The sequence below is a fragment of the Scylla paramamosain genome, chromosome 21 (assembly GCF_035594125.1).
Source record: "Scylla paramamosain isolate STU-SP2022 chromosome 21, ASM3559412v1, whole genome shotgun sequence".
Classification (NCBI taxonomy): Eukaryota; Metazoa; Arthropoda; class Malacostraca; order Decapoda; family Portunidae; genus Scylla; species Scylla paramamosain.
The window spans coordinates 22,020,767-22,048,248 of record NC_087171.1 but is presented as its reverse complement, the minus strand read 5'-3'; the positions used below and the strand labels follow the sequence as shown (position 1 = coordinate 22,048,248).

At 40.4% G+C, this 27,482-nt stretch overlaps 1 protein-coding gene across 23 annotated transcripts in view; it reads right to left on the bottom strand.

Annotated features, from left to right (window-relative positions):
• Positions 1 to 228: 228 nt before the first annotated feature.
• Positions 229 to 27,482, bottom strand: part of LOC135111254 (aryl hydrocarbon receptor nuclear translocator homolog) — a 114,244-nt gene continuing 86,990 nt past the window's right edge. For 7 of the 23 annotated variants that reach the window (XM_064024459.1, XM_064024460.1, XM_064024444.1 and 4 more), the window contains 13 exons: positions 24,311 to 24,337; positions 20,824 to 20,981; positions 14,770 to 14,799; positions 11,646 to 11,818; positions 11,258 to 11,405; positions 10,547 to 10,749; positions 9,980 to 10,100; positions 9,395 to 9,553; positions 8,913 to 9,063; positions 8,430 to 8,587; positions 7,914 to 8,122; positions 7,487 to 7,610; positions 229 to 6,741 (listed from right to left, as the gene is read on the bottom strand). In XM_064024459.1, coding sequence (XP_063880529.1) covers positions 6,533 to 6,741; positions 7,487 to 7,610; positions 7,914 to 8,122; positions 8,430 to 8,587; positions 8,913 to 9,063; positions 9,395 to 9,553; positions 9,980 to 10,100; positions 10,547 to 10,749; positions 11,258 to 11,405; positions 11,646 to 11,818; positions 14,770 to 14,799; positions 20,824 to 20,981; positions 24,311 to 24,337 — 1,870 coding nt within the window. In that variant the 3' untranslated portion in view covers positions 229 to 6,532. Of the gene's footprint in view, positions 6,742 to 7,486; positions 7,611 to 7,913; positions 8,123 to 8,429; positions 8,588 to 8,912; positions 9,064 to 9,394; positions 9,554 to 9,979; positions 10,101 to 10,546; positions 10,750 to 11,257; positions 11,406 to 11,645; positions 11,819 to 14,769; positions 14,800 to 20,823; positions 20,982 to 21,358; positions 24,031 to 24,310; positions 24,338 to 27,482 lie in introns of those variants that run through there. The other 16 variants (XM_064024461.1, XM_064024462.1, XM_064024450.1 and 13 more) reach the window with 11 other exon arrangements.

The window sequence follows — 27,482 nt, the reverse complement described above, 5'->3', positions numbered from 1 at the left end:
ACAAGTCTAGCACTGTTCCTCCTAAGCCTAGTTAAATGGTGTGATCTAAGTCAAAATTAAGTCTGCTTGGTCTAGGGTTTATGAACAAATATTTGAGTAGAAACTGTATACTGTCCCATCCCTCCTCCCCCCAATCTTCAGTGTTCCATGTGAAGTTTTAAATGTGGTATCTTAGTATATAATAAAAACCCAATGGTGGTCAACTAAAGTAAAAAAATAAAACACACATTATTTCACTTATATGTCAGTATTATACATAAGTTCAATAAGTTTAAGTTATTAGAAGTAGTACTAGATAATGAGTCAACATGAGACAAATATTTCATGAGTTCACCTGTCCTCCATTTGCAAATGCAATTATTTTACATTAGCTTATATTAAAATAGCATACACTAATACTGCTACCTCTATATGTACTTAAATAATTCTTCTACAATACATTGCACTTATGTTTCAAACTGTCATTGAAAACCAATATTTACACAAACAGAACAGGTGAATTCCCCAACCTACAACCATGTTAGCCCAACAGCAACCTTCATGGCTTCAAGAAAACCTGATGTACTCTGTCCTGCTTTGTAAACACACCAATTATCAATAGCAACATCTAAGGAATTTCCAACTCTTCAATCACATGAAAATTATGCCCCCAAAAAACTGGTAAGTACATAACAAGTACATTCAGCACCTCTATGGCAGACTTTAATAAACACAAAAGGACATTATAATTTTTAAAAGCATAAAATCAAACTTTAAAACTTGCAAGAAACACTATGAATTCAGATATTTGAACAATATGTACGCATAAATTAAATCATTGATTTTGCAATATAAAAAAATTTAGTAATTGATTCTAAAATACAGTTCAACTTGCCTCATCAAGTCACACTGATGTGGAGAAGCTCTCCTTCCCATCAAGGTTTTCTGGGAGGTCATGAAGCAGCTGGGGAGAGCCTGACAAACAGCCAGCTGTAATTGAGCATCCCATGAGGTTTTGCCAACACAGTTAAGGTTAACTCAAAATGCATCATACGTATAAACAACACAGTACAAAACTGAATTACAATAATGGTTCTTTTGAATGAGAAATTGCAGTGAATCTCACAATGCCACACCAGCCCAAGGCACACTGTTTATAAAATATAAAATGCCAGCTTAATAACAAAAAAAAATTTAAAAAATATATAATAAGCATTTGTATATTGTATAAACAAGCATCTTAAGATGGGTACATAAAAAATTCACATACGCTGGTCACTCATAAATTTCAATGTTGGGTTCTAAGAAAAATCTTTGGCAAATTTCAAAATGAAGCTTCCCATGAAGGAAGGGTTAGGTTTGGGCCTGCACTATGACAATTCAAAAGTGGACATTTTTTTTAAATAATAAAAACCAAATCAAATCCTGTAAAGCTCAATTTGTCAAGATTTTCATTCAAGAATTCAGCTTAATGCATACAGATAAACTGTTCTGGAAAATTCATGGTCTTCTTGAAGTTAAGAGTATCCAGACAAGGCAGCTGTCCAGTGAGGCAAGGCAGCCTAGATCAAGTGTATGCAATCAATCAGCTGAGAATGTGCTGTACTCTCAATATCTTGCCAGCCCAGATTTATTCTGTCTTCCAAAACTTTTACTTCTTTCTGCTTTTTTCAAAGCCCTATAATGTGGACCATTTATTTCTGACAGAATGTTTTACTGAGGCACCTTTTCATACCCTTCCAACTGACCACCTTTGGATGCAATCTTGCCCTTGGGAATAATGGTACATATGTAATACTCACATGTGCACACATTACAGACTCACAGCACTATGTAAGTGAGAGATGTCCACTCATTAGGCGTGCCTGAGGAACAGGCACGCCTAATCCAAAAGCAGTAGCTGGAGGCTGTTACCACTTGATTTTGTGATTTTTTTTTTATTTTCCCTCTTTATTCAAGTGTAGCTACACAATACTTATTATCATCCCAATTAACAAGTTGGTAATCACTTATAAAGTGTGGACACTTCACATAATAAAATGAGAATTAACATGACTGGTGTAAATATGTAGTGTAGGCACATATGATCATACATACATGCATACATACACACATGGTAACAGCTTTGGTGGAAATACTGTTGTGAAAATAAAGTGTCATAAACAACACCTGCACAAAGTGCAGACTACCTTTCATCATGACTTTCAGTAATGTTTGTGAATGGATGGAGCAAGCCATTCATGATCTTCATATTTTTTAATATCTAACAAATTGTCAGAACAAACTATAACATCATCAGTACCATAATGTGTGTGTGCATATATAATAATAATAATAATAATAATAATAATAATAATAATAATAATAATAATAATAATAATAATAATAATAATAATAATAATGAGAATCTGGGCTTGTCTTCTTCCATGCTGTAACCACTGTTCACATGTAACAGAATGGATAAGAAAAAAAAAAGAAAAAAAAATGAAAAAAAAAAATAAAAAAGAAAAACATAGTAATAATTGTGATGTAACAAACACAAACACTCCTTCCTAAACTACATCTACAGATATGCATTTATGAGAGACCAGTATATTTTGGACAATGTTTTATATATAAAAAAAGAGGTAAAGAAAATTACAGAAAAGTACATACTCATAGTTGTGGGGAAACTACAAGCAAGGTTTCAAATGCATCATATCCAACAAATGTTGTGTGATACAATCAAACTGATAAACAAATCCTTGTTGTTACATTGATATGATGGCAACTTCACATTGGTTTGACTGCCATAGTAAGTATTGCACTGGTGAAGCACCTGAGAGGCCGTGGCCCCAGGTCACTTGCAGCCTCCATTCAAGGTCCCACAACATAGTCTTGAACTTACATTAATATGGCCACTGAAAAAACTATTCAACATTGTTCCCCATAGAGAGAGGAACAAATATTGGCTTAAACAAAAGTAACTTAATATGCTGAATACTTCTTTTCCGAGACGGTATCTATATTAAGACGTGGTCAGAAACAACCAGCAGCACACAGTACAGTGATTCCATTCAGTACAGTATTGCCCACAAGTTCTGTCATCCACACCATTGGACTGATAATCTGCACTCCCACCAAAAAATATTATTGGTTCGTGTTTCTACATCAACTAAAAATATGGAAAAGTTTCCCTTCCTATTTACAGGTCTTTCTTCCATATATATAAATTTTTAATTGTACACATGGGAATTTATCACTGGAAAATTCAGTCAGTCCTATTTCTGCATACATACATTAAAGACTATTGTTGCAGCACTGCAAATCAGTCTTGTTCATCTAAATCTACAGAAAATGCCAAAGGGAAGTCAGATGACTCTTGCGAAAATTATTTATCACATGGTGGTTCCCATTACTATATTGATTCTTCAATTAGAAAAAAATAAATATATACAATTGGTTAACTTTTTTTTTTACTTTAAGCTCAGTAACAGATATTCAAAGGCTCCAAATATCAAATCATCAAGTGACTCATGGATTGCCAAGCTTTGGGAAAATGAAGTTCAAATTCTACAATGTAATTTTCCTTCAACAGATGTTTCACTATCAAATCACACCAACTGACATTTCACTACTGTATTTATCAGACTGCATCTCATTATAATTTTTTACCACAATTCAGTATCACCTATATTACTAATTGCAGAACCCATTTATAGATAGTTCATACTCAGTGCTGATAAACCAGTACACTCAGGAAAATGTAGAAGTTTGTACCTCTTCACCCGCACAGAATTAACAGAATTTGATATACTGACCTAAAGAAATTCCCACCCATTTACCTGTAGTGTATGTCTGATCAACCCACATTATAAGTGTTTGGGATATACTGGTGAGAGGTTTCCACTCATAAACAGAAGCATTGGCAACTCCTTGTGGCACCAGATGAGGTGTAATGGATCCCACCCCTCCTCTCTGTCCTTCCCACAAGGACAAATGGTGAAGCCAAGTTATTATTTGCTAAAGTTTCCTTAGGTCAATGACTTCATAATGGAGGACAGCAGGGTTGAGAGTGTTGTCTTGTGATTATGAATAAGCTGAGAGGTGGTTGTAACTGACTAAGGCATTGTAGATGTTACTATTGATTTCCTAATGAATGTTGACTCATGTAATTACTAATAGTGATTTTCACCTTATTTTCATTACCTCATAGGATAATTTCATGTTTTTTGGAGATTTCTATTCTACTTCCACAGTTTTCAGTTGCGCACAATGTGTAGTAACATTACAAATTGTGTTTGTAATTTCAGTATATGTAAAATGTTAAGTAAGAAATTAATCACAAAATATGGCTATGACACAACACTGAATGATACATCTTTTTTTTTATCATGGATGTCAGTGGCTTCCTCTGCCAACACATCAAATTGAAGATGCATCCAAAGTTTAACTGCCCAAATTCAACTATAATTTTCAATCAGCTGTTCATACTACATACCATCTGGATCACATTTATATGAACATTTCTTCTGACTTCAATATCTGTTCCTGAGCCTATAACAAAATGAAACTTTGAACTTTTCTCCAAAAAGAAAAACTATCTTAATATGTATTAGTTTTTCAAATAATTTCTAAAATCTTCAACAAATTCTCCAAAAAAAAAGTGACTTATAAGAGAAGAAATATTACATAATGAGCCTTAAGTCACTTACATCCCTCTAGCTATGAATGATATGTCTATATAAATTAAACACTGGTGGCAAGACACCAGCCGTGCAAAATCCTCTCAGACCACTGAGATACCTTGTACTGACATCATGAGGACAAAATATATATATATGTATATATATTACACACTCATTGTACATGCCAAACAATCATAACCTGACTGCTTGGTAAGCCATTTAAAAAATGGCTATTTACCCATGAAAGTACTACAACAGTTAAATTTACAGCTACAAGACCTAACTAACAGAGCATATTACTGAACATCTAAACTACAAATACAAAGAAACTGTTTATGATCCAGTAACCATCTTCTAATGAAGAATTATGTTAGTGCCCAAAACCCTGGTTCAGTGAATAAACATGTAAAATATATTACACACAAGTGAATAAAAAATAAATAAAATGAAATGTAGAAACATAAATATAATTGTAGCAATACTTGAAATGAAAACAAACTAAAAAGTTAAATTATACAAGATATTGCATTCAATTCTTAGTTACACATCATGTTGCAATATACAGATTATCCATTCATAACATACAAACAATTGAAGTCCATCATTTAACCAAATTATTGCAAAATTACTAAATGATTACAAATAAACCTTTTTTTCAATGATGTTCCTTTGCAGTGGCATCAATAAAGTACTGGTTCAGTACAGCTACACACCAACACCACACATTGGCAATCTTAAATCTCCTTGCTTCATTTTCTACACCTGCATCACTCAAGGTCTTTACTGGCAAGTGTTGGCGATGTTGGTGAGGAGAGCAGGTGAAGGTTGTGCTGCAGTTCATGCATCTGACTGCATCATTAACTAGTGATTGCAATTAATTTATACACGAATCAATTAAAAGTCAAATACAAGATAAAGGAAACAAATTTATGGACAAAGACATTTAAGCCTGAGTTCTGAGGATTCCCTGTATATGCACTGTGGCGTTTGACAAAAATAATTAAAATATTTATGCAGATCAAAGAATATTTTAAATCCTTAAAATAAATTACTACCAATAACAATTACAATAAAAATAATAATAATAAACACAGGAATGAGAACAGCACGACACTTACATTTTCTTCATTAAAATGCATAATATTCCTGGACATGTGCTTGAGCTACAGATTTTGAAATTGTGCATAAATATACAGTGTGATAAAAATTCTTAAGATATAGTACAGCATGTAAAAATAATTCAGTCATAAGCTCCCTTTAAGGGACTCCAAGAGTAACAACTATGAAGGACGTAATACTTTGATTACCAGCAAACAAACAGCCTAACTGCAAACTGTGATTTGATTATCAGCACAACATATCATACCCTCGTCTTACAGCAATGCTCAAAACGCTGAACTACAACAGTATGGTGTTACCCACACATGACTTGTATTTAATTGCTGCAGCAATTACAGATTGGCATGTATCTGAGGCACCCCACACAAGTTAATGTAAGAAGCTTGATTACAAGCTGAGGGTTGTGTGGAGCACTAAGACCTGGCTTACCTAAAGTTAAATCTTCACTAACCTCCATCATCCAGCACCAATGTTTCTTAACTTCTGAAACTCACCTCAAGTAGGCAACATCGTCCACTAAAAGCAGCTGGTAACAAATTTACTTGTTAAGGCAAGTTCCAGAATCCAACATTATTTTCACCAATGACCAACCTTTAAATAATTGACTATATACAAAATATCTATTTCATCTAAATGGTAAAGAAACTGACACTGTTGTAGCAGAGGCACTTGTTGAGATTTAACAAAATACATTGAGACTGAATACTAAGGCTTGCCAGGCATTGAATACAAATAACTAATTCAATGATAATGCAATAAGAAATGGCTCATTCAAAATTTGTGCCAAACATATTTAAGTCATCAAAATTTGCTGGAGTAGACTGGTCGAGGATCTGCAGCATGTCTGTGAGCTCCGGCTGTGAGCCTGGCGCTGCCCCGGCCTGGTGGCCCGTGCCAGGGCTGGGGTGTACTGAGCTGGTGGAGGGGCCAACACTTCCACTCTCCCCACCAATGTTGCTGTACTGCCACATGCCTGCTGAGGTACAAGAAAATTACAGGAAAAGCCTCAAGGCAAAGGAATATTAAAATTAACATCCTATTCTGAAGGAAAAAAAATCTTACATAATATGTTATGAAGCAGTCAAGAGCTTGTGGAATTGTACACATGTGGCTGAACAGATAGTTTTCCACTTCTTTAGCCTCTAGTCTGTTGACACTTGCTCACAATTTACCATCACCCATACTTCCATCTCCCTCCCCTCTTTCCTTACTCCTACATCCCCTCTTCTATATTATATCTATACTAGAGTTCATGTAGTTCTCCTTTTTTTCTCCATTCAGTCTAATTTCACATTACTATGGCCATCAAACTCTTACTCTATACAGATCCTCAAAATTAATTTCTCCTCTACTTCCTTCAAATACCATTAGTTAATTTCCATTTACATCAACCCTTAACTTCTGATTTTTAGACACTTCTTCACATTCTCAATTTTTTTTTCTTTTTTCTGGTCATTATCTCTTCCTGCAGATTGTGTTAAACAGCAATTTGTAAAATTACCATTTAAATCCAATATACACAGTCTCTGTTTTCATTTCTCTCATTATACCATCCCCACACTCTACTTTCAGGCTCCAATGCACAGTGATATCAGGAAAAGAAACTATTTTTGCTTACCAACTTTTGTCAGTCATAAGACACTGAATATTTAGTAAACTCCAGTTGCCGATATGCTTTTCAATCAATATGTATTTTCTGTGGTACATAACTGCTTACTTACCAGAGGATGGAGCAGCTGAGGTGTATGAGGGGAGGGAGCGGCTAGTGGAGCTGAGAGGTGTGTATGAGGGAGCAGATGGAGAGCGGGAAGGACTCATGTTACTGGGGTAGCTGTAGCCCTCACCCTGGAAGCATAACAGTGAAGCATTGCAAACACACTAACAAATATATCATGGAATATAAGAACTAGTTTCATTTCTATAATTCTATTTGTCATATCTAAAATATTCTTGTGATTTGTATAAAGAGTCTTGTTAACTTTCATAAATCAAGTATTCAGGATTTTTGAGCCATGTAAGGATGCTGGATGATCATGTAATAACTAATGATAAGTACTGACTTTGCTATACCAGTGGAATTTGCATGATGAAATTGGACCATTATATTTTTTTCTATAGCAACAGAGTGAAGCTCCCTAGTTTTCATACCTGTCTTATATGGGCATTTGTCCATGTTGGAGGATGTGCTGTAGTTGGTGGGGAGGAGGATTTGGTGATGCGGGAGATGCTGGAGGATGCCTGGGTGGTAGTGAGAGGGGTTGCCTGTGGAGTGCTTGGGGAGAAGCTTGCCAAGGGGGAAGCATTTGCCTCATACCCACTGTACACTCCCTGAGTACTGCTTGGCCTTCCTGTGCCTGCTGGACAAAAACAACAAATAATGATATGAGATGTAGAATTTTAAAGTCGTAAATCTATTCATCACAAAGACCATGTTACATGCTTGACCCTTCCTCCTTCTTCCCATTTTAAGGCACAATTTTTTCCCCTTCTAGATATAATGAAGTTAAAAGTAGGCCAGTTATTGTGAATGGAATACTCTAGGCATATTATTTCTTTGATAGATTCATATAGGTGACCATTAAAACCAATCCATAGGCATTTCCATTAATAAGTTACACACAGATGAAGTTCATGAAAGTTGCCTAACACAGAATGATAACTTACTGTGAATGTGAGACTGAATCATGTGTGGGTAAAGTTCACGTTGTCGTTGTAAAGAATACTCTAACCCTGGTTGATGTGTGGAATACTGAGTGTTCAGTGAGCTGACTTCTTGCTGCTCTGAAATGCTACCACTCATTTCACTTCCACTCTGTATTGTCCTGGAACAAAAATACATCAATTAGCTTAGGGCATATTTTCATCTAAACCTTGTTCAGAATTTCTTATCCAAATCACATGGAGCTCACATAAAGTCCTTCTTTTGTACATGCAAGGTGTCTTTGAAAAAATAAGACCAAGAGAAATAAAATGCTCAGTAAGCATGAGAAGAATATCCATTGCTCATCTAAGTTACAATCTTCAGTACTATATATACTTGATGGCTCACACATCACCTACCACCATAATGTACATTACACATTACATTTTAAGGTCCACCAGCTTGATGAACTGTAAAATCTTTGACACTTGACATTATAAACTTACTTTGCAGCAGTATTTGTACACACAATGTATTCAATGTCATCTGTGTATGGGTTGAGGAAGGCAAATGCTGAGGTCCTGAGCCACACCCACTCTCGGTTCTTTCCTCGGAACCGATACATGACAGACATCACCTGACCTTTCAGTTTCAAGACTAGAAAAAAAAAAAAGGGAAAAAGAGATATATGAGCAAAAAAGCATAAACTTAATGCCTGTCCCTGCAACATCTGCCTGCAAATCCTTAAAATCACTCAAAGTACAACCATCAATAGTAAAGCAATGACCAACACTACTTAAGAAAAGGGAATTATTTCAAAACAACTGGAAACCTATGGCACATTTGATCAATGGACAAATGGTAAGGGCAAATAGTAGTGACACAACTGGATCTGTCTTAAAAGTAAGTTTCTTTCTCCACTACAGAATCAACAGCCATTACTCAGGTGATCTAAATACTCTGACTGTTATCACAACATTCTCCTTACCTTGGTCAAAGCTTTCTTTCATGTGGGTCTGGTCTTCTGGATGAAAAAAATCAAAGCAAGGCTTGGCTAGTAGTTCCTGAGGAGAGTATCCCAACACTGTCATCACACGCTGGTCAACAAAGGTGAACTTTCCATCCATTGCATGACGAGATATGAACTCTGGAGAGAGAAAAAAAAAAAAAAATTACAGTGTGCTTCAAATGTGTGTGTGGCATCAGTGCAATTTGGGATAATCTAAAACTGAGGTGGGCATCATACATAAAACAAGAACTGGAGATCCTGCCCCCTTTTTATTTTTCCTTTTTTCTTCTTATAATGAACCAAGACATGAAAACTTGTATTGGCTGCCCTCCTTTATGGTGGATCTCATCTTGGTACACAGACAAATTATTAGCTTCAAAGCATAAATAGTAAAATGGATAGAAAACTCATGTTGGTTGCTGAGATCACTAAAATAACTAACATAATTGTCCTTGAAATCAATATTGAAACTCATAGCATCTTACATGGAATCAATTAATAAGGAAAGATAAAACTGAATGCCAAAAGACTTTACAGTAAACCAATATTTGCCAGTTTACTCACCATTTTGTGAGTTTGATCCCATGAGGTCTGATGTATTGGGGGTTGAGGTAACTTGAAGGCGTCCAATGGCCACCAAACAGCAATGAGAAGCTCCATGGGCCTCCTCCTCACCTCGGTCCATCTTAACAGGGCAAGGAAAGCACATTATTAAAGAATAATTTACCTACACAACACATCTAAACCAGATAGAGATGAAGGCAATCTGTCTCATCAAAACCTTTCCCTAACACCAAAACATGACTCATCAACACTGCTCCCATGGTGTATGTTACTTTCATTTATCACTATTGTCAGCTGATCACATCAGATGAGAAAGAAGACTGAATCTGTTGGGATAAATCAGTGATACTGTTGTATTCTGATGCAGAGACACACAAGTAAGCAGCACAACTGACCCTCACACAGAGCTAAATATATGACAATAAGTTAAAATAATTATTTTGGCACAGACACTAATTTTTGCACTCCAGAACTTGTTAAGAGAGAAAAGGATCATTCACCAAGAGAGCATTCCTGTGCCCAATGTATGAAAATGGTGGGTTAGATGAAGAGACACTTTTAACTTACTTGAACACCAGTTGGAGGCCAATTCTTAATGTATCCTGTACAATGTACAACAGCGTAATTGTGTCCATCATTTGCTGGTCCTAAGGAGTTTCTCTGTCGTAATCTGTTCAGGTGACCAGAATTCATGTTCTCCGGTGTGACACTGCCAACCTTCATGCGGCAGATGAACCCTCTCCTGGACCCCATGCACAGCCTCATTGAAGCTACAGGATGACATCACAAAACGTAATGAAGAAAAGTTAAACATGTCACACACATACAAACAAAAGATTATGGTCTAAATGAACATGTGACAACCTTCTACAAACAGAATCAGCCATTACCATTTGCCACAAACATGAACACCAGATACTATCATGAAAATGAGCACCCTGCAATGCTGTTTAGTACAGAATATGCTGTAGAAACCTCAAAATACTTTGTAAAATTACATGATTAAGATAATGAAGTGAGTCTCCACCACAAATGATAAACAAATATACATCATGATGTCAGAATAAGTAAAACTTTCAATGCTAAAATTTACCAGACATGAGAAACATTTTTTGTCACACTGAACCTATCTGATAATTCATGTAGCAATATAAAATACTTATACTAAGAAAATAGGTAATTCTGTGGTAACTAAGGCAGGTTAATTAACAATCAATCATGTTTCCTTCCAAAAGTTTGAAAATATAAGATTTTTTGTGAAACCCCATGGATACTTACACTGGTGTCCCTCCTTTTTGACAGTGCCAGTTTTGAGGTCCAGAATGCGGCCCTGGTTGGCTGGCTCCTGTGTGCTGAGCTGCTCCCGAACCTTGTCCACATCCTCAGGGTGAACGTGATCATACACGCTAGACCCAAACCAGTCACTCTGAAATGGTGTTGGTTAGAGGATGCATATTGCTGATGGTGGTTGTAAAGAATAAGAATACCTATCATCGAAAACTAAATTGTTACTACTGGGTCTCCTCTGGGGGAATTAAAAGATAATTCCTTGTAGGAGAGAAGGTTATCACTGAGATCATTAAGCTTCCCTAGCTCAACCTTCATGGACCCACAGAAAGCATATGGTGGGGTTGATAAAAAAAAAAAGTCAATTATTGATTCTCACCTGTGGCTGATTAAGGACTGGAGTGACTGAATCAGAGGCATAAATGATTCTCCCCGTGTCACAGGCAACCACAAAGAGAAAACCATCGGCAGCCTCAAGAATTAGGTGTTTCAGTTCTTGGTCAGTAAGAAAGGAGGGTTTGTAGGTGCCATCTGCATTGGTGTTTCCTGTTCCTGAAGGAAATAACCGAATGAGTATATGATTCTCTCTCTCTCTCTCTCTCTCTCTCTCTCTCTCTCTCTCTCTCTCTCTCTCTCTCTCACACACACACACCCACACCCACACACGCACACACACACACGAATGTGATGAAACATATTTCACTTACATATGTGTACTGCAATACATTAGTTTAAGTACACACACACACATTTAAAAAATCTCTTATATCCCTTGTGAGGAAGATACTACAAATGAGTTCTTAATTCAAAAGGGAAAAGAAAACAAAAAAAGAAATCAAATTAAGCTGAGTGAAAATAAAGATTTGTTGGTATATGATTTGAAAAAAAATTTTGCCATTTAAGTGTCTTGTCTTATGGACATTTACAAAGTGCTTTCACTACCACTTCTATTGTGAATACTCCAAAAGCTCAGCAAATCATTCACCAAAGATCACACACTTCGATCAACAGGTAGATCTTTACACCCAAGGTAGTAAATTATGGACAACTACCTAACTGAATCAAATAACAGCAGCAATAATATGAATGAATAAACTGCAAGAATAAATACAGATTCACCGTTATCTATTCATTTTCAAGTCTTTTTACTGCTTCCTTTCCTGAAAGATTATGCACTGAGTAGAATAATGTTGTTCTGAACAGAGAGAGAAGAGCTTCAGTGTTTTAGCTATGGAAAATCCAACCACAGTCTTATCTAGCAAGCATGAAACAGCCATATAAACCAAAGGAAATTAATGTTTCAATCTTTTTACATCACAATGGAGAATATATAGCATGCTCAGTGAGTGGTGCAACTGAACTGAGGAAATAAATTTAAAAAGTTAATTCTTAAAAAAAATTCTAGTAGTTAAAAAAAGAATGTTGTTCATGTGAATGACTCAACAAAGACTGAAGTTGAAGAGAACCTGATTGCTGCCTCAGTTGTCCCTCACCCTCACAAGCATAGAGTAAATTCTCATTTTATATGCTATAAATATATGTATGTATCATATGTGAATACTATTTTTCATATTTTGTAGTGTACTAATGCCACCCAAGCTTTGAAAATAGTAAGAAACAAACTAACTTGTGTGTCAACACATATGGTTCATCTACCCCAATAATGAGTAAGGCTTTGTCTTGCACTAGAAGCATACAGTTATTTTAGAGAAAAAGTATGTATATACAAGCCATGACTTATGAGTATGACTCACCAATTCACAAATTTTTTAAGTTGCAATAAAAAAATACTGCCCTGATTTAAGATATCAGAATTTCCAATTAAAAGTAAGAATCCTAAAAAGAAAACTTTACCTAAAACATTAAAATATGCATTACATTGGGAAATGTTAAAAATCAATGAATAATGCCATGAATCCTGTGTTCCCTAACACACCACCCCAACAGTTCCCTCAGCTGCTGCTGGCTTGCCATCCATGACCTGGCAATGCTGAAGATGTTTACAGTGACATGCAGCATCAATAAGCCCCATACAGAAGTGCACATCACTGTACATTGCCTCATACTGTTGACACACCCACCTTCCTCACAATTTCTCACAACCACATGGCAACCTCTCAATCTCTTTAAAGTATAATGAACTAAAAAGACCTAATTCTGGATAGTACAGTAATATAAACTAACTAATACTTCTATCATTACAAACTGCACCACTCATAAGTCTATAAGATAAAGATTGAACCCAGGATTTGAAAAAAAAACTATTATAACAATTCTCTTTACATGTACTTATAAATCTAGTAATCACTAATACTGCATTTAATAATGAAATAACAAATGTAGATGTAGCCTTTTTTTTTTTTTTTTTTTTTTTCATGAAAATATACTACAGAAGCTGAGCGAGTGGCATCAAGATGACCTGCAGACTGGAGGCTGCTGAGCCACCTCTCAAACTTGTTAAATCATGCGAAAGTTATCCACAGTGAGGAAAGATTCTCCTTAGTACAGAAGACCATTATATGAGCAGAAAAGTTTAGCAGAAAAAAGTAGAAAGAATAAGACAGACAAATGGTGTGAGAGCATTTCACTGATAACACAGCCACACGTGCAACACCACCACCCTGACAGCAAATCCTGAACCACAGCCCCATCAAACATGAGATCACCTCTACAGCGAGGCTCATGCCAACAGTCTGAAAGCAGAAGTGGAAGAGAAGAAATGTGTAACAATGCCTGCTGTGTTGTGTGCAAATCTGTACCACCACCAACAAGTATGATTCCAATGATTGCCATAGTGTGTGTGTGTGTGTGTGTGTGTGTGTGTGTGTGATACAAGAGCCACACCATGAAAGGAAAACAGATGATGAAGGTGTAAATATACATAGTATGCAGGCTTTTATCATGCACACAAACCATTACTATTTTCCACACCCATTCACACAACACAATGCACTGATGTAGCATCTGACAGCTAACATTAACACTAACTCATTACTGTATGTGAATGCAACTTATCTAGTGCAATTACTATGAAAAAAAAATATATATACACTAAAGGTTTTATTCTTAGCAAATGTTACATGTGATAAAATTTTGGAGAAACTGTAACTAGATAGATCCAATAAAACTAATAAAAAAATTAGCACAAAGTGTACTCCCACTCAATGGTCTGATTTGGCAAACTTGTATTCAATGTACAGCACCAAGAAACAAATACCATAACTAAAACTTCACTCTAACGATATGTCTATCTGACTAAGCAAGCACCAGTCCCAGAGACAGAACTACCTGAATGGAGAGTGATGATATGCACATACATACTGCCTGCCCTGTGGCTCAAGTGAACACAGTGAAGCTGGACAGGGGCAAGGGAGGAGAGTTGACATAGGTCCTCACACTTTGTGAGGAACAAGGAATACGTGAGGAAATGTAAGCAGTTAAGCAGGACTGACAAACCAATCCATGAGGGAGCACTCTATGCACACTACGGGGCCACTGCTTACCCATTCCACTGCCGTTGGTAACCTCCATACCTGTAAAACACACTTCCAGTCATGCTCGGGGCACCACAGAAAATGCTAGTTAAGTGAGGTATGTCTTACAACTCTAATGCCTAGGACTTTTTATGCAATCATATCATGTGTATATTGCATCTGCTGATATCTGCATGCTGCGTGATTGCCTGTAGTGCTAGGAATGAAAAAAAATGTGCAGTTTTATTAAAATGTCTGCCTCAAAAGACTTCAGTAAGTATTTGTGCACTAAGTTAATCACAATAAGGATGTGATGCTAACTTTCCTAGGATCATTCAAATGACATCACTATGAAAATGTGATTACAGTATTTTTTGCATTTGACTTAATATACGTACATGTACTGTAAGTACCACTCTAGACAGTGAAATTTGTTTATACTAAATGTTACTGCCAGTAACGCGCTGGACTAAATTGCCTGGGTGTGTATAACATTTAGTATATCAATACAGGTACAAAGTAACTAGTGTCTTCTATGGTGCATTTCCCTCCCATCTTTGTAATGGTGAATGTATAGTGGCAGTGATGGTGATGGTGACGGTGGCGATGATGATGGCCAGCTGCACAATGGTGTACTGCATCTACTCCTTTTGCATTAAGACGACAGGTGGAAACAGATAGGTATATTTAATATTGGGCTGCCACGCGTAGGCCTCACGGCGTCTTGCAGCTTCCCTTATTTTTTCATGTTCTAAGTTATATTATTGTTCCCATGAGACTTTGTGACGCAACGCAATGTTAGCCAACTTACCGCGGTGATATGCTGTGCACCTGAAGTCTCGGCTTCAAAACGGCGTCATATTTTTAAAAATTATTATCCGTTGTTTTATCAGTAATTTTTGTTAGCGGTTATGGATAAATGTTCAAATGTATCACTAGCGACAAAAATGTTTTGGCGGCGGTGAACCCGGCGAAGGCAGCTTCAGGGTATGGCTCAGCGTGGCGTGGCCAGCCCGCTGCTGCCTGCCGCTCCCCAGCCAAGGTGGGGCAGCGGCACAGACAGCCTCCTTCACCGCAAACCAACCCGCCTCTTCCAAACATTCTAACAGAACACTTCAACAAAGATAATCAAGAATCTAATGCATTACTAAGGTGTGTATAACTTTTTATTTGCTCATATACTAGCACACGCGTGTGTGTGTGTGTGTGATATTTATAAAATATGACAACAATGATAAAATAATAAGTATCGCCTCAGCAAACACAGCGGGCAGCAGCGCCGGTGCCGGCGACACAAGCCATCCTTTCCCGCCCGACATCATCTGATATTACATTAAATACACAATTAAATCAGAGTTGAGATAACAAACTGCAAAGGTTATGACTGTGACAATTAAATACACATTAATTCATTAGTTGGTCCGCAGCGCTACACATCGCATCGCAGCACAGGTAGTGGGAGAGCGCGCACAGCTGTGCACAAGAAGTTTGTGCTACTAAGCCACAGCTACACACTGTACGTTACACCTTCATGAACATCACTGCAGTTACGTAACGATATGTACAAACGAATGCAAGATACAAATAAATCATAAAATGTTCAGCAACAACACTCCCAGATATGATCTAGCGCCGTGTGACCACCACGCCGTAACCTTCTGCACCACCCTGTGCCAGTCACGATTTACTTAAGAGGAAGCAAGCTCCGGGCAACACTGCGGCCGTTACAGTTAGCCAGTGTTTTCTCTTTTTAGCCTATTTCTTCCCCCACTAAATAAGGAAGTAGAGGATCAATGAAACAAGAGTGAGGACAGCAGAGGTAAGCGAGGAGTGACACCGCCGCCGGCCCGGGACTCCTGGAAGCTGAGTGCACACCCCTTAGAATTCGTTCCACTCACCGCCTCCTCGGGGACATGCTTCGTGGTGCAAGACCAATCGTTACTTATCTCTTAACGCGAACCCGAAGGATGGCAACTTCTTTCTCAACATCCGTGTCGGTGCGAAAGAGATTTAGTTACTGAGGAGCAAGGTGGCGATGTGCTGCTGCGCCTAATAAGGAAATGTTTCAAGTTTTCCCCGGCTTTCGCTGAACACTGATATCTTACTCATTATTACACTCAGGAACACGATATCTAGCACGCACTGTTACACTATTACCAGACTCACTCAAGGTATAGATAAGGACGGCACTTTAATTGATTCACAGTTCATATAGCAGTGGCCTTCAACACCGCGAGTTTATGAGTATGTCCACTGTCAATGGCGAAAACTTAGCGAAAAAAGGAAGGAATGAGTGAGTTTAAATACAGTAAAACAAATGAAAAGTTAGATTCCGACCGTGTGTGTGTGTGTGTGTGTGTGTGTGTGTGTGTGTGTGTGTGTGTGTGTGTGTGTGTGTGTGTGTGTGTGTGTGTGTGTGTGCGCGCGCGCGCGCGCCATCTCGTGACCTTATTATCGACGGAATGTAACAAGTATCGATCGACTCATCCTGCACAAGCCGGGCCGACCAGCATCAACACAATTATTTCAGTCCAGAGGAAGAACTGAGCTAGGTATCCATCTCTTCAGAAATGCACGTGAACTTACACGAGATTGTGAACACTGGGCAAATTTCTGATGCAGGTTTTTGAGTCACAATATGTAGTGACTCTATAAATGCGTACATCTAATTTTGCTTAATTTTGCTTATGTATAATTCCAGTCAGTAAATTATTTCATGGGCGTATCACTGAGACCTTACATAAGTTTGGCGACATAGGTATAAACTTTTAGTGTATATGTATTTTTTAAATATGTCCAGGAGTACCACTATGTAAACACAACAAAATTAAGAGGAAAAGATTCGTTCAAAATATCGGCCTGAAAAAAAAAAAATATATAGAACATTCCTAAATAAAAAAAAAAAAAAAAAAAAAAACGGAGCCTTTCTTTCTCTCCTGAATTTATTTTTGCCCTTGGGTCCTCCGCCCTTGTGCAAATAACAATAAAAAATAGGAAAATACATAAAAATCCGCAAGAGGGAACATCAGCCTTAGAATATCAATATCCGTAACTATTGCTTTGCTTTACAGATACATCGTCACTCCCAGCCATCATGTTCATTCCTCCCATTACGTTAACCATATTTATATAACGTATGCACAGAGAGAGAGAGAGAGAGAGAGAGAGAGAGAGAGAGAGAGAGAGAGAGAGAGAGAGAGAGAGAGAGAGAGAGAGAGAGAGAGAGAGAGATTCATTCAGCAGGTGTTCATGCCAAACGCGTGACTTGAATCAGTCTATAAGAAGCTATCGCGGCTGGCGCTCAACCTAACCAACCAAACCAAGGGCGGGCAGCGAGTGGGTGGCAGAGGCAGCGCTGCTCACCGGTCACCCTCAGACCTGGAGGTGGGTGTGACGGTGGCTGCGACGGTGGGTGCGACACGTCCTCCATCATGAACCCACAAGAACATAAGCTAACTTTTAAATTCTTTCAATGATCAACTATTTATTTTATTTATTTATTTTTTTTTTTTTTCTTTTCCTGAGGGATATGATGAATGAGGTTTTCCTCCTCCCATTTCTTGTGGCCTATGCCCTCAGTCTCTTTGATAAGTCGATAGAGCAATAACTTCCACACACTTTAGTAGTAGTCTTGATCACGTGTGCCTGTTTTCTTGTATGTTTACTCAATATTCAATAATTGCGCGTATTTTCCTATCGTACACTCTTGTTACTCCTCTCTATCACATTAGTTATTCTTTCCCAATGCAGTACAAACTATCAAGCTGAATATCAACCTCATTTGACCTTTGCTTTGTTTCTCATGGTTGTGTTTAGCAGTAATAGACAACTCCCGTAGTCTGTTCAGTACTCAATATGCACGTATCAGCTAACTGCTTCTCAAAGGCCGTGTTGCTTTGTAATTACTGGCGAGGTGATGAATCCCGGGGAGTCAGGTGGTGTGCGGCCAGCCCCCAACCCGCTCCTCCCCGGCACGAACCTCAAACAAGACAAAAGAAACCGTCATCTACTATATCCCAACCTCAGCCTTAAGGGACACTGCCTCTCGCGTCCGCCAGGCCTCGTCCACGTCCTCTCAGGCTTCACAACGCTTTCTTTATGTGACCTGCTCGTTTCCACACATAGAGGTGGTGTTCAGTTTGACAAATATATGAGGTGGTATTCAGTTTGGCAGAATACGAAATATAACACAAAACAAATATATTACAAAACGAGCGAGTCTAAAAACGGTAATAATCAAATAATTACAATTTTTACGGTTTTTTTTTTACTTTTTTTTTTATATTAATCACATTTTCTTGTTCACATTACTAGCGCGATTTCAAATTCACGAACGACTGGAAGTTTCCCACAAAGGCATTGCACGTAATGATAATGTATGGACATCGCTGGCAGTATCAGGCGCACCAACCCTTACGTGGGAGCCGAGGAGCGAGAGAGAGAGAGAGAAGGCAGCCAGAATCACGCTGCCTTACCCAGCCCGTTCCAGCCCGCCCAGACCGTGGCAGCCACCACCATCATCACAGCTCCTCGCAGCATAACACTAAGGCAATGCATCATTCAACAGTATTTAGATCCATGTCGTTCCCTCGATGCAGAAGTTATAAATGTTTCAACTTGGTTTGAACGCGTCTGGTTTTAGAGATCAACAACAAGTTGAACGGTTTTGGCTTCACTTGCCTATCGGAAAGGGCTTGAGGAAATAGTGGTCCACGAGTCCCACAGGCGCCAAAATAGGGATAAGCTGGCGGAGAGAGATAAAAGCAAGAATAGCGCTTGCCATCTTGGGGAAAAAGAAGTGTTGCCAACCGACGCATAACTGCGGAATAACACGAGGCTTTTGTTCTACGAGTACTGTGGTACATGTTCGTCAGTGGCGTTTGCTGCTGCGGGTCTGAGGAAGGCAGAGTGGAGAGTATCATGTGACTGCAGCAGTGGAAGGCTGAAGCAGGTCACAGGAGGTGCAGGCAAGCACTGCGAGAGAGGAGGCAGGGCTGCCGGGCCTGAGAAAGTGGAGTGTCCGTGGCCAGTGGCGACCACGACACAGCTGCCCGGGCAGTGTTCTTCATCTGACTCTGCCCGCGGCCCTTCACTGGCACACGCACTGCTCTCGGCTCCCACGGTGGTACCACACTCACTTATTCACTCTGAACAAACAATGGGGAATGCAGTAACCCGGCATGGAGAATCTCCTGGTCTCCCACTGCTTCATGGCACCGCGGCGTGACGCTCAGGTGCAGCCTGGCCGGGGGGGAACATCACGGAGCACCGAGCCTCACTCACACCGTTTGTACTTGACACCACAAAGATACTCAGATCCCAAAAGTCTTTCTCCATTCGATATATATATATATATATATATATATATATATATATATATATATATATATATATATATATATATATATATATATATATATATATATATATTGCACGGTAGTGCAAATTAGCATTGAAAGGGCTTGAGATTTTTACAGCAACAGTGAGGTGACGTTTCACTACACCCTTACCCACCCTTCGTCCGGCACAGCCTTGAACATTTGTGCTTCCGAAGGATCAGAGCACCACTGAATGCAGGCAAGACACGTGAACACAGGTGGGTGAGGGCGTGGTGAGTGGCAGTGGACGTGAGTGGCAGTGACATGATGATGCACGTGCGTGGCACTAAGAGGTGCAACAGGCGAGTGGCACTAACAGCTGGGTGGCCTACTAGTCCTGGGACACACTGGCAAGTGTAGGGATGCATGGACCTGACTAGAAGTGAACAACATACTGGCAGCGGTCACAGGAAAGATACCTCGAGGCAATCCTGACAGTGGGCCAGACTGACGCCACCAGTCAAAACATTAATGCTACCTAACACCCTAAAGAAATGTTGTGTTGAAGTGTTGAAAGTTGCAAGTAAAAATACATCTATACTGAGAAACTAAAGAGAGAATATCTGAGTAAAGGGAGGGAAGGATGAAGGGAAGGAGTACAAAGAGGAGGGAGGACGATGTAATACTGAGAAAGCTGGCAGGATATTGTATGACAGGAGAAATATACTGAAAGAAACAGAGAGCAGAGTCAAGGAAGCATACTCACCCCTGAGGGCCTTCATGTGGGCCACCGCCATGCGCAGGATGGTGAGCTTGTCAGGCTTGCGAGCCAGCGCGGAGCAGGTGGGCACCATGTCGCTCAGCTCCGCGATGTACGCCGTCATCTTGTTCCGACGCCGACGCTCGATCTCGCAGTGGTTTTCCCTGCATCCAAAAACGATGGAATCAAGTTAGTATTTACATTCACACATGAAATATAAATATAAGCTAAAAAAAAAACAATACTAGGCATAATATTCTGCTTTTGAATCTGTTCAATGTCATTTATGAGCTCAAGAGTGACGAGGGGACACCAAAGTACTGCCGGACTAGCATGCCTGTTCCTTGCCCTTCCCCGAAAAGACAGCTAGCTCCACTGAACACACTTCACAAAGCCTAACTTGACAATTAGTACCAATGCGGACACTGCCACATACAAAATGACAAGTAAAAAAACATAAAGAAAGAAACGTCGGCATTGAAATAAAGCACTAAACAGAGGCACATGAACAACACAACGTAAAGAAGCACTTACGACCTACCGGAGCAAGCAAGCACCCAGCTGACGGAGGCCCCAGGTGATGACCCGCACCCACCACAACGTTAAGGTCATCAGCCATCTGGCAGCGGCCACAACCTGCCCGCAACAGGTGCCCCGGACTAACAATACCCCATGCTATCCCGTCACCCGACAGACACCACCAAGCCAGGCATGCCCGAGGACTGCTGGAGAACCTTCACTACAAGATACGCAACCTTATGCCAACAAATTGATCCAGATGCAGCCATAGATTTGAGTGACAGCGTACACTCATTTTCACTGTATTTCTTTGTTTCCTCAGCTACCTTACATCTTCTGATCTGCTTGAAATGTTTAAATTGTCAGGCTTTGTAAGACTGTCAATAGGTCAAGGGATTACAGACTGAGAGGAAATGAGAAATGGTTGTTAGAAGTGTGCCACGTTAATGTTAAACTTCACGACTGTACTGTGTCTTACAACAGCACCTTACAAGAGCAGGTTAAGTAATGTGCTTAACGCCCCCTGTCTCCCCGTGGTTCACTCAAGCACCTTAAGCCTTGCAGAACCGCAGTCACCACGTGCGCGCCATCAGCACTTCGGCACCACAAAGACACACCACCTTCTCATCACACTTTTCCTTCTCCTCGTCTTTCACGTCACTACATTCCGCACTAACCAATGACGCCTGCTGACTTCACTCACTACATGATGCTAGCTATAAATGAAACGCACACCACATTACTATGAACCAATCTCACCCTGACAAGTGTATAGTAAACTATATTTTGTATTTTTAGCTCTTTTAGTTTTCAGTATATATTCAAAGTCAAATGTAATAATCAGTCCGAACCAACCTTGCCTTTCAAGTAACTGGCTAAGCTTACTGCATCCGAGCAACATCATGGTAATGCAACTATCTTACTACTACTACTGCTACTACTACTGTTACTACTACTGTTACTACTACTACTACTACTACAATACTACTGTTAATCCTACTACTACTACTACCACTACTGCTGCCAGTAATACTATTGCTACACAAAACAATGACCTTGACTCGAGTTATTATGTATTGTGGTCCTAGGCGTGAATGTAGCACTATTACGTTGGTCGCACGTTTTACCTTCAACCAACCAGTTCAAGAAGAGCAACTCAGATTTACGTTTAGCTATAAAACAACCGCCCATCATAACACATCTGTCAGATGACACTAACATCCCTTCCTCCACTGTTAACTCCCGGCAGCTATTCCAAGCAACCAACTTCTCCATGCCCACAATCCCCCATGACTGCTTGCTACACCCCACAGTCTCCAAGGCAACGCTTTGGTTCTCTCCGCTTGGAGTGTGTCTAAAACAACAAACTCGATGACTAAGATAAACTTTTACAATACCATGGAATCGCTTAAGCCGACTGACTGATTCAGTTTAATGCATGGTTCTCGTATACCGCAAGACAGCGAGCAGCAGTCTTCAGCACGATAATCTCTATCCTGTGTCGATAATGGGGCTCCATCATCACCTATTTCTGCTAATGCACATCCTGAGACACATATTCGTCTCCCTTACGTTAATGTCCCGTGTGTTACGACGCAGCGACGCGACGTGAACAATAAGCAGCAGTGAAATGCAGCCAGACCAGTTTGCCTTCACGGCGACTCCTCATCGAGGCGAAGCCACGATACTAATAAGGAAAAGTGCTCATGATGAAAACGTACGTCACAATCACAACCGGACAATACTGCTCATTTCTGGGAAACCTCCCAACATTTGAACTTTGGTTTTAAACTGAAAGACCAAAAGTCACACCGGCTTCGCCTTTTCATTTACCGACTTATGAACCATCACGAGATTTCCTACACATTACGGTGTCCGGTGTCGCTGCCGAGTCACGGCCACTGAGGGACAACACCGGCACACTGCTACAGTCACAGCTTCAATATCAGTATAACAATGTGTCGAAAAGTGGGAACAAGGCGGGCGCAACTCGTGCACCTATGACCAGACAAACACGATTTCCTAAATATACCAAATGAAGTGACTAAAATTCATCATAATCTATCATGACGACCCTGGTGGCTGTAACATTCCCTCTGCGGTGTTCACGGCCCGACGCAGCCTCACCATCCTCACCACTGCCACCCAGAAACAGTGCAGCACACCAACTAAGCGGCACAAGGTATTAAATCTGACTGCTAGCTGGTGTCTGCTTGCACCGCTTTACACTTGAACCTTTAAAGCCAAATTACCTGACTTAGGCAAAGCAAATTAAATCTGTCGTAATATGTGGTTATTATTTGAAGGTGCAAGTGTGTATCTTCCTGTGTCTTTTTTTTTTTTTTTTTTTGGGTGGTGAGACATCTCTTTATCTCTTTCCCAAGTGGCATGGGTGGTTACAGAAGAACGGGAGAGTTTATGAAGGAGCGTGGTGGAGGCGTATCATCCAAGCAGATACTGTATATACTATCTTTATTTATTTATTTACTTTATCTCCAGTGGGGGAAGAAAGAGAGCAGGAATGTTTTCTCCCACATGACTGAGATTCACCGCGAAGAGTACAGATTGTCACGCTGCTGGCACAAGATTGAATGTCCCTCCTTTTAGTAAGCCATCCACCCTGTCACTATACAGTACATCCTCCACTGCGATCATTCCATACTTCCATACAAATACCCACCACCACCATCACCACCACCACCACCACCACCACCGCTTTCACTGCCACCAACGTAGCCTCGCCTCCAGTAAGTCTTGAGGCAACTGCTCCATTCACATGCAATTTACTGTACATAGCAGGCAGCCATGCAGGGAGGGTTACATAAGAGACGGACGTGCAACAAAGAACACTTGCAAAATGCCTCCAGTTGCCCACAGACAGACACCTGGCTACCACAAGCACGACTAACTACAGAAGGCCCCACCGAGCAGGCGGCGGGCACTAAGACGGGAAAGTGGTGAGAAAGACACACACCTACGCTCGATCTCGCAGTTGTTCTCCCTGAGGACAAACAAACGACAAATATTACTTGACAGGAATACAAAACTCCAAATACACGAGCGGGCAGCCAACCCTCTCGGCGCGGCGGGACCACGGGAGGGAGGGCACAGGAGGAAAAGAATCCCTGGCACTTCAGAGGGGCAAGTTCGAGCCGTGATCTTGTTTCTCTACATGACACATATATTTATCTGAATTAACCGGGGCAGTGGAGGGATAATGTATGTGTGTATGTATGTGTGTGTGCATGTGTGTTTATAAAAGAACCTGAAGAGGGTGACTGATTAATGAGTCAACTAATGCAGCAGATGAAGGCACAAGAGCAAGGTGAGGTGTGGCAGGAAAAGGTTAGAGGTGGCGGGGTGTGGGAGGCTCAAGCAAGTGGCCAGGGGTGTGAAGGGCACAGAATGGTTATACGTGTGCTGGCTAAAAGGTGACGGTGGTGGATGGTGTGGCTGAGAGACAAACTGTGCTGAGGGGCTGACTGGCTGGCTGAGTGGCAAAGTTCTTTATTAAACCTTGCGTAGCTGTGATTCAGGCAGGCCAGAATGTGATGAGTGCTTTGTAGTAACTCGGACTGTACAGGTGGATGGCACCACTTTTAACAGAGCTAGCAAGGAGTGAAGTGTAAGAGAGGTATCCTACGTGAGACAGACTGTACACAGGTGTTATGAATGTGAGAAAGGAGTGTGGGGATGGAGAAGATGTAATGGGGAACAGTCGTGAATTGCAAAGGATATGGTTGGACCTCTCAAAAGGACTATTTTCAAAGGCCACAGAGATGATTAATCTGATTCTCAAGGGTGTTTCTTTCCCATTGAAGATACAAAACACTTGTTAAACTATCACTACAATCGTGAAAACAGCCATGAAATCCTCAGTAACATCCACTAGAGCCTGTTACGAGCAGACGAGATAAGACGTCGAAACGTTTAAAAATATGGACCACGATGTTGCGAGGCAGCGCTTTACTACCACTGGTGAGGGTTTTGTGGGCAGCGAATCTTAAATGTTTACACGATTCTGCTTCAATACACGAAGCTAAAAAGCTGCTTCAATATACTTTCTTTGCAGTTAGTTAGGTTTTTTTTTTTTTTTTACATGGAAAAACTTACGCTTCTAATTTCACGTGTTGATTTAAAGTTACTTGAAAGTGAAATGTGAAGGAACGCTCGTGGGTGTGACTGTGAATGTGCGCGTGTGAGGTCACTGACTCATGGCGGAGGACGTTAGCATGACACTAAACGTGTACACACAAACATTACTAATAACCATATGTTCCTGTGCCATCGTGACGCGCATCGAAAATAATAAAATCTGTACACTAGAGAGCGTCACTGATTAGATCTATTTTTCTTTTTTCCGTAAGTCAGTGAGAACGGCTAAGGAGGAAAAGGAATGGAGAGAGAGAGAGAGAGAGAGAGAGAGAGAGAGAGAGAGAGAGAGAGAGAGAGAGAGAGAGAGAGAGAGAGAGAGAGAGAGAGAGAGAGAGAGAGAGAGAGAGAGTTCAACGTGCCACTCGCAAAAAGTCTGAGAATCCAATTTAGCTATGGAGGTAATGGAGGTGTCTTGATACTACCCTCCTAAAACAATGCCATGTCGCAGGAAGGAGGAAAAAACAGACACAGGTAGATAGTTCCAGCGTTCACCACTGAGAGAGAGACGAAAGAGTGAAGTAACTTTCGAAACAATAACGTGGAAGGAACAAATGAAGCACTATAGGAACACCAGCACCAAAATAAATAAAGGAAACACCACAAATGTATACAGTACGTTTCTCTATACAAATTACGAATGATAGTTCTCCACGATGACATGAGCATCACATGACAGAGGAGCTGAGACGTATCAAAGAGAGAGAAAGAGGAGAGAATATACCAAGCACAGTGGGGGAAGAGTGAGAACACCACCAGAATAAATAAACCAATATAATACGCTTCTCTACACAAGATATGACTGATCCTCCTCTAGAACAACACGCCAGAGGAACTGAGAAACATCAGAGAGACAGACAAAACCCAAGTTCAGTGACGGAAGAGAAAGAATACCAGCGCCTTTTATTACCTGACTACCTGACTTTGCATCACTACCCAACTCAATACACCTGCAAGCAAGGGAAACACGAGTCCAGCCGAGACCGTGGGAGGAACGGAGCCAGCAGGAAGGAAGCGGGGCGAGGGAAGAGGACCCAACAGTATAGCTTGTGTTAGTGATGGGCAAGTGGCTGGGGTAATGACGGAAGCGGGTGTGAGAGCTCTACGTGAGAGGAATCCAGGGTAACGTACGTAAAAGTGTAAGGTTGAGTAAATGCAAGGAAGAGGAAAAATGCATTCTGTGTGTGTGTGTGTGTGTGTGTGTGTGTGTGTGTGTGTGTGTGTGTGTGTGTGTGTGTGTGTGTGTGTGTGTGTGTGTGTGTGTGTGTGTGTGTGTGTGTGTGTGTGTGTGTGTGTGTGTGTGTGTGTGTGTGTGTGTGTGTGACAGGAAGATAATCACGTGGGGATTAGTTAGGGTGTTATAAATTGTGTATGAGAGAGAGAGAGAGAGAGAGAGAGAGAGAGAGAGAGAGAGAGAGAGAGAGAGAGAGAGAGAGAGAGAGAGAGAGAGAGAGAGAGAGAGAGAGAGAGAGAGAGAGAGAGAGAGAGAGAGAGAGAGAGAGAGAGAGAGAGAGAGAGAGAGAGAGAGAGAGAGAGAGAGAGAGAGAGAGAGAGAGAGAGAGAGAGAGAGAGAGAGACAGAAGCAAGGACAGTAAGAAAACATGACAGACATAATCAACACAGGAAAGAGGAGGAGGAGGAGGAGGAGGAGGAGGAGGAGGAGGAGGAGGAGGAATACAAAGGAAGACCAAACATCTTACCGCCCTTACTAGGCTGTTTGGGTAACTATTTTAAATTAACTATACATTGAAGAGACAGGAGGAGGAGGAGGAGGAGGAGGAGGAGGAGGAGGAGGAGGAGGAGGAGGAGGAGGAAAGTGCAGTGTACATAGTATACAATCACCAAAAATCAAAACAAGTTCCGTTCTCTCAGCCAACTCCGGAACAAGAACTGTCATTATTAACTACACTGATGCTGGCCACTTCTCCATGGTGATCATAAGACGCGTGGGAAGCAGAGACGAACGTGATGACGATGACAACGATAAGAATGAC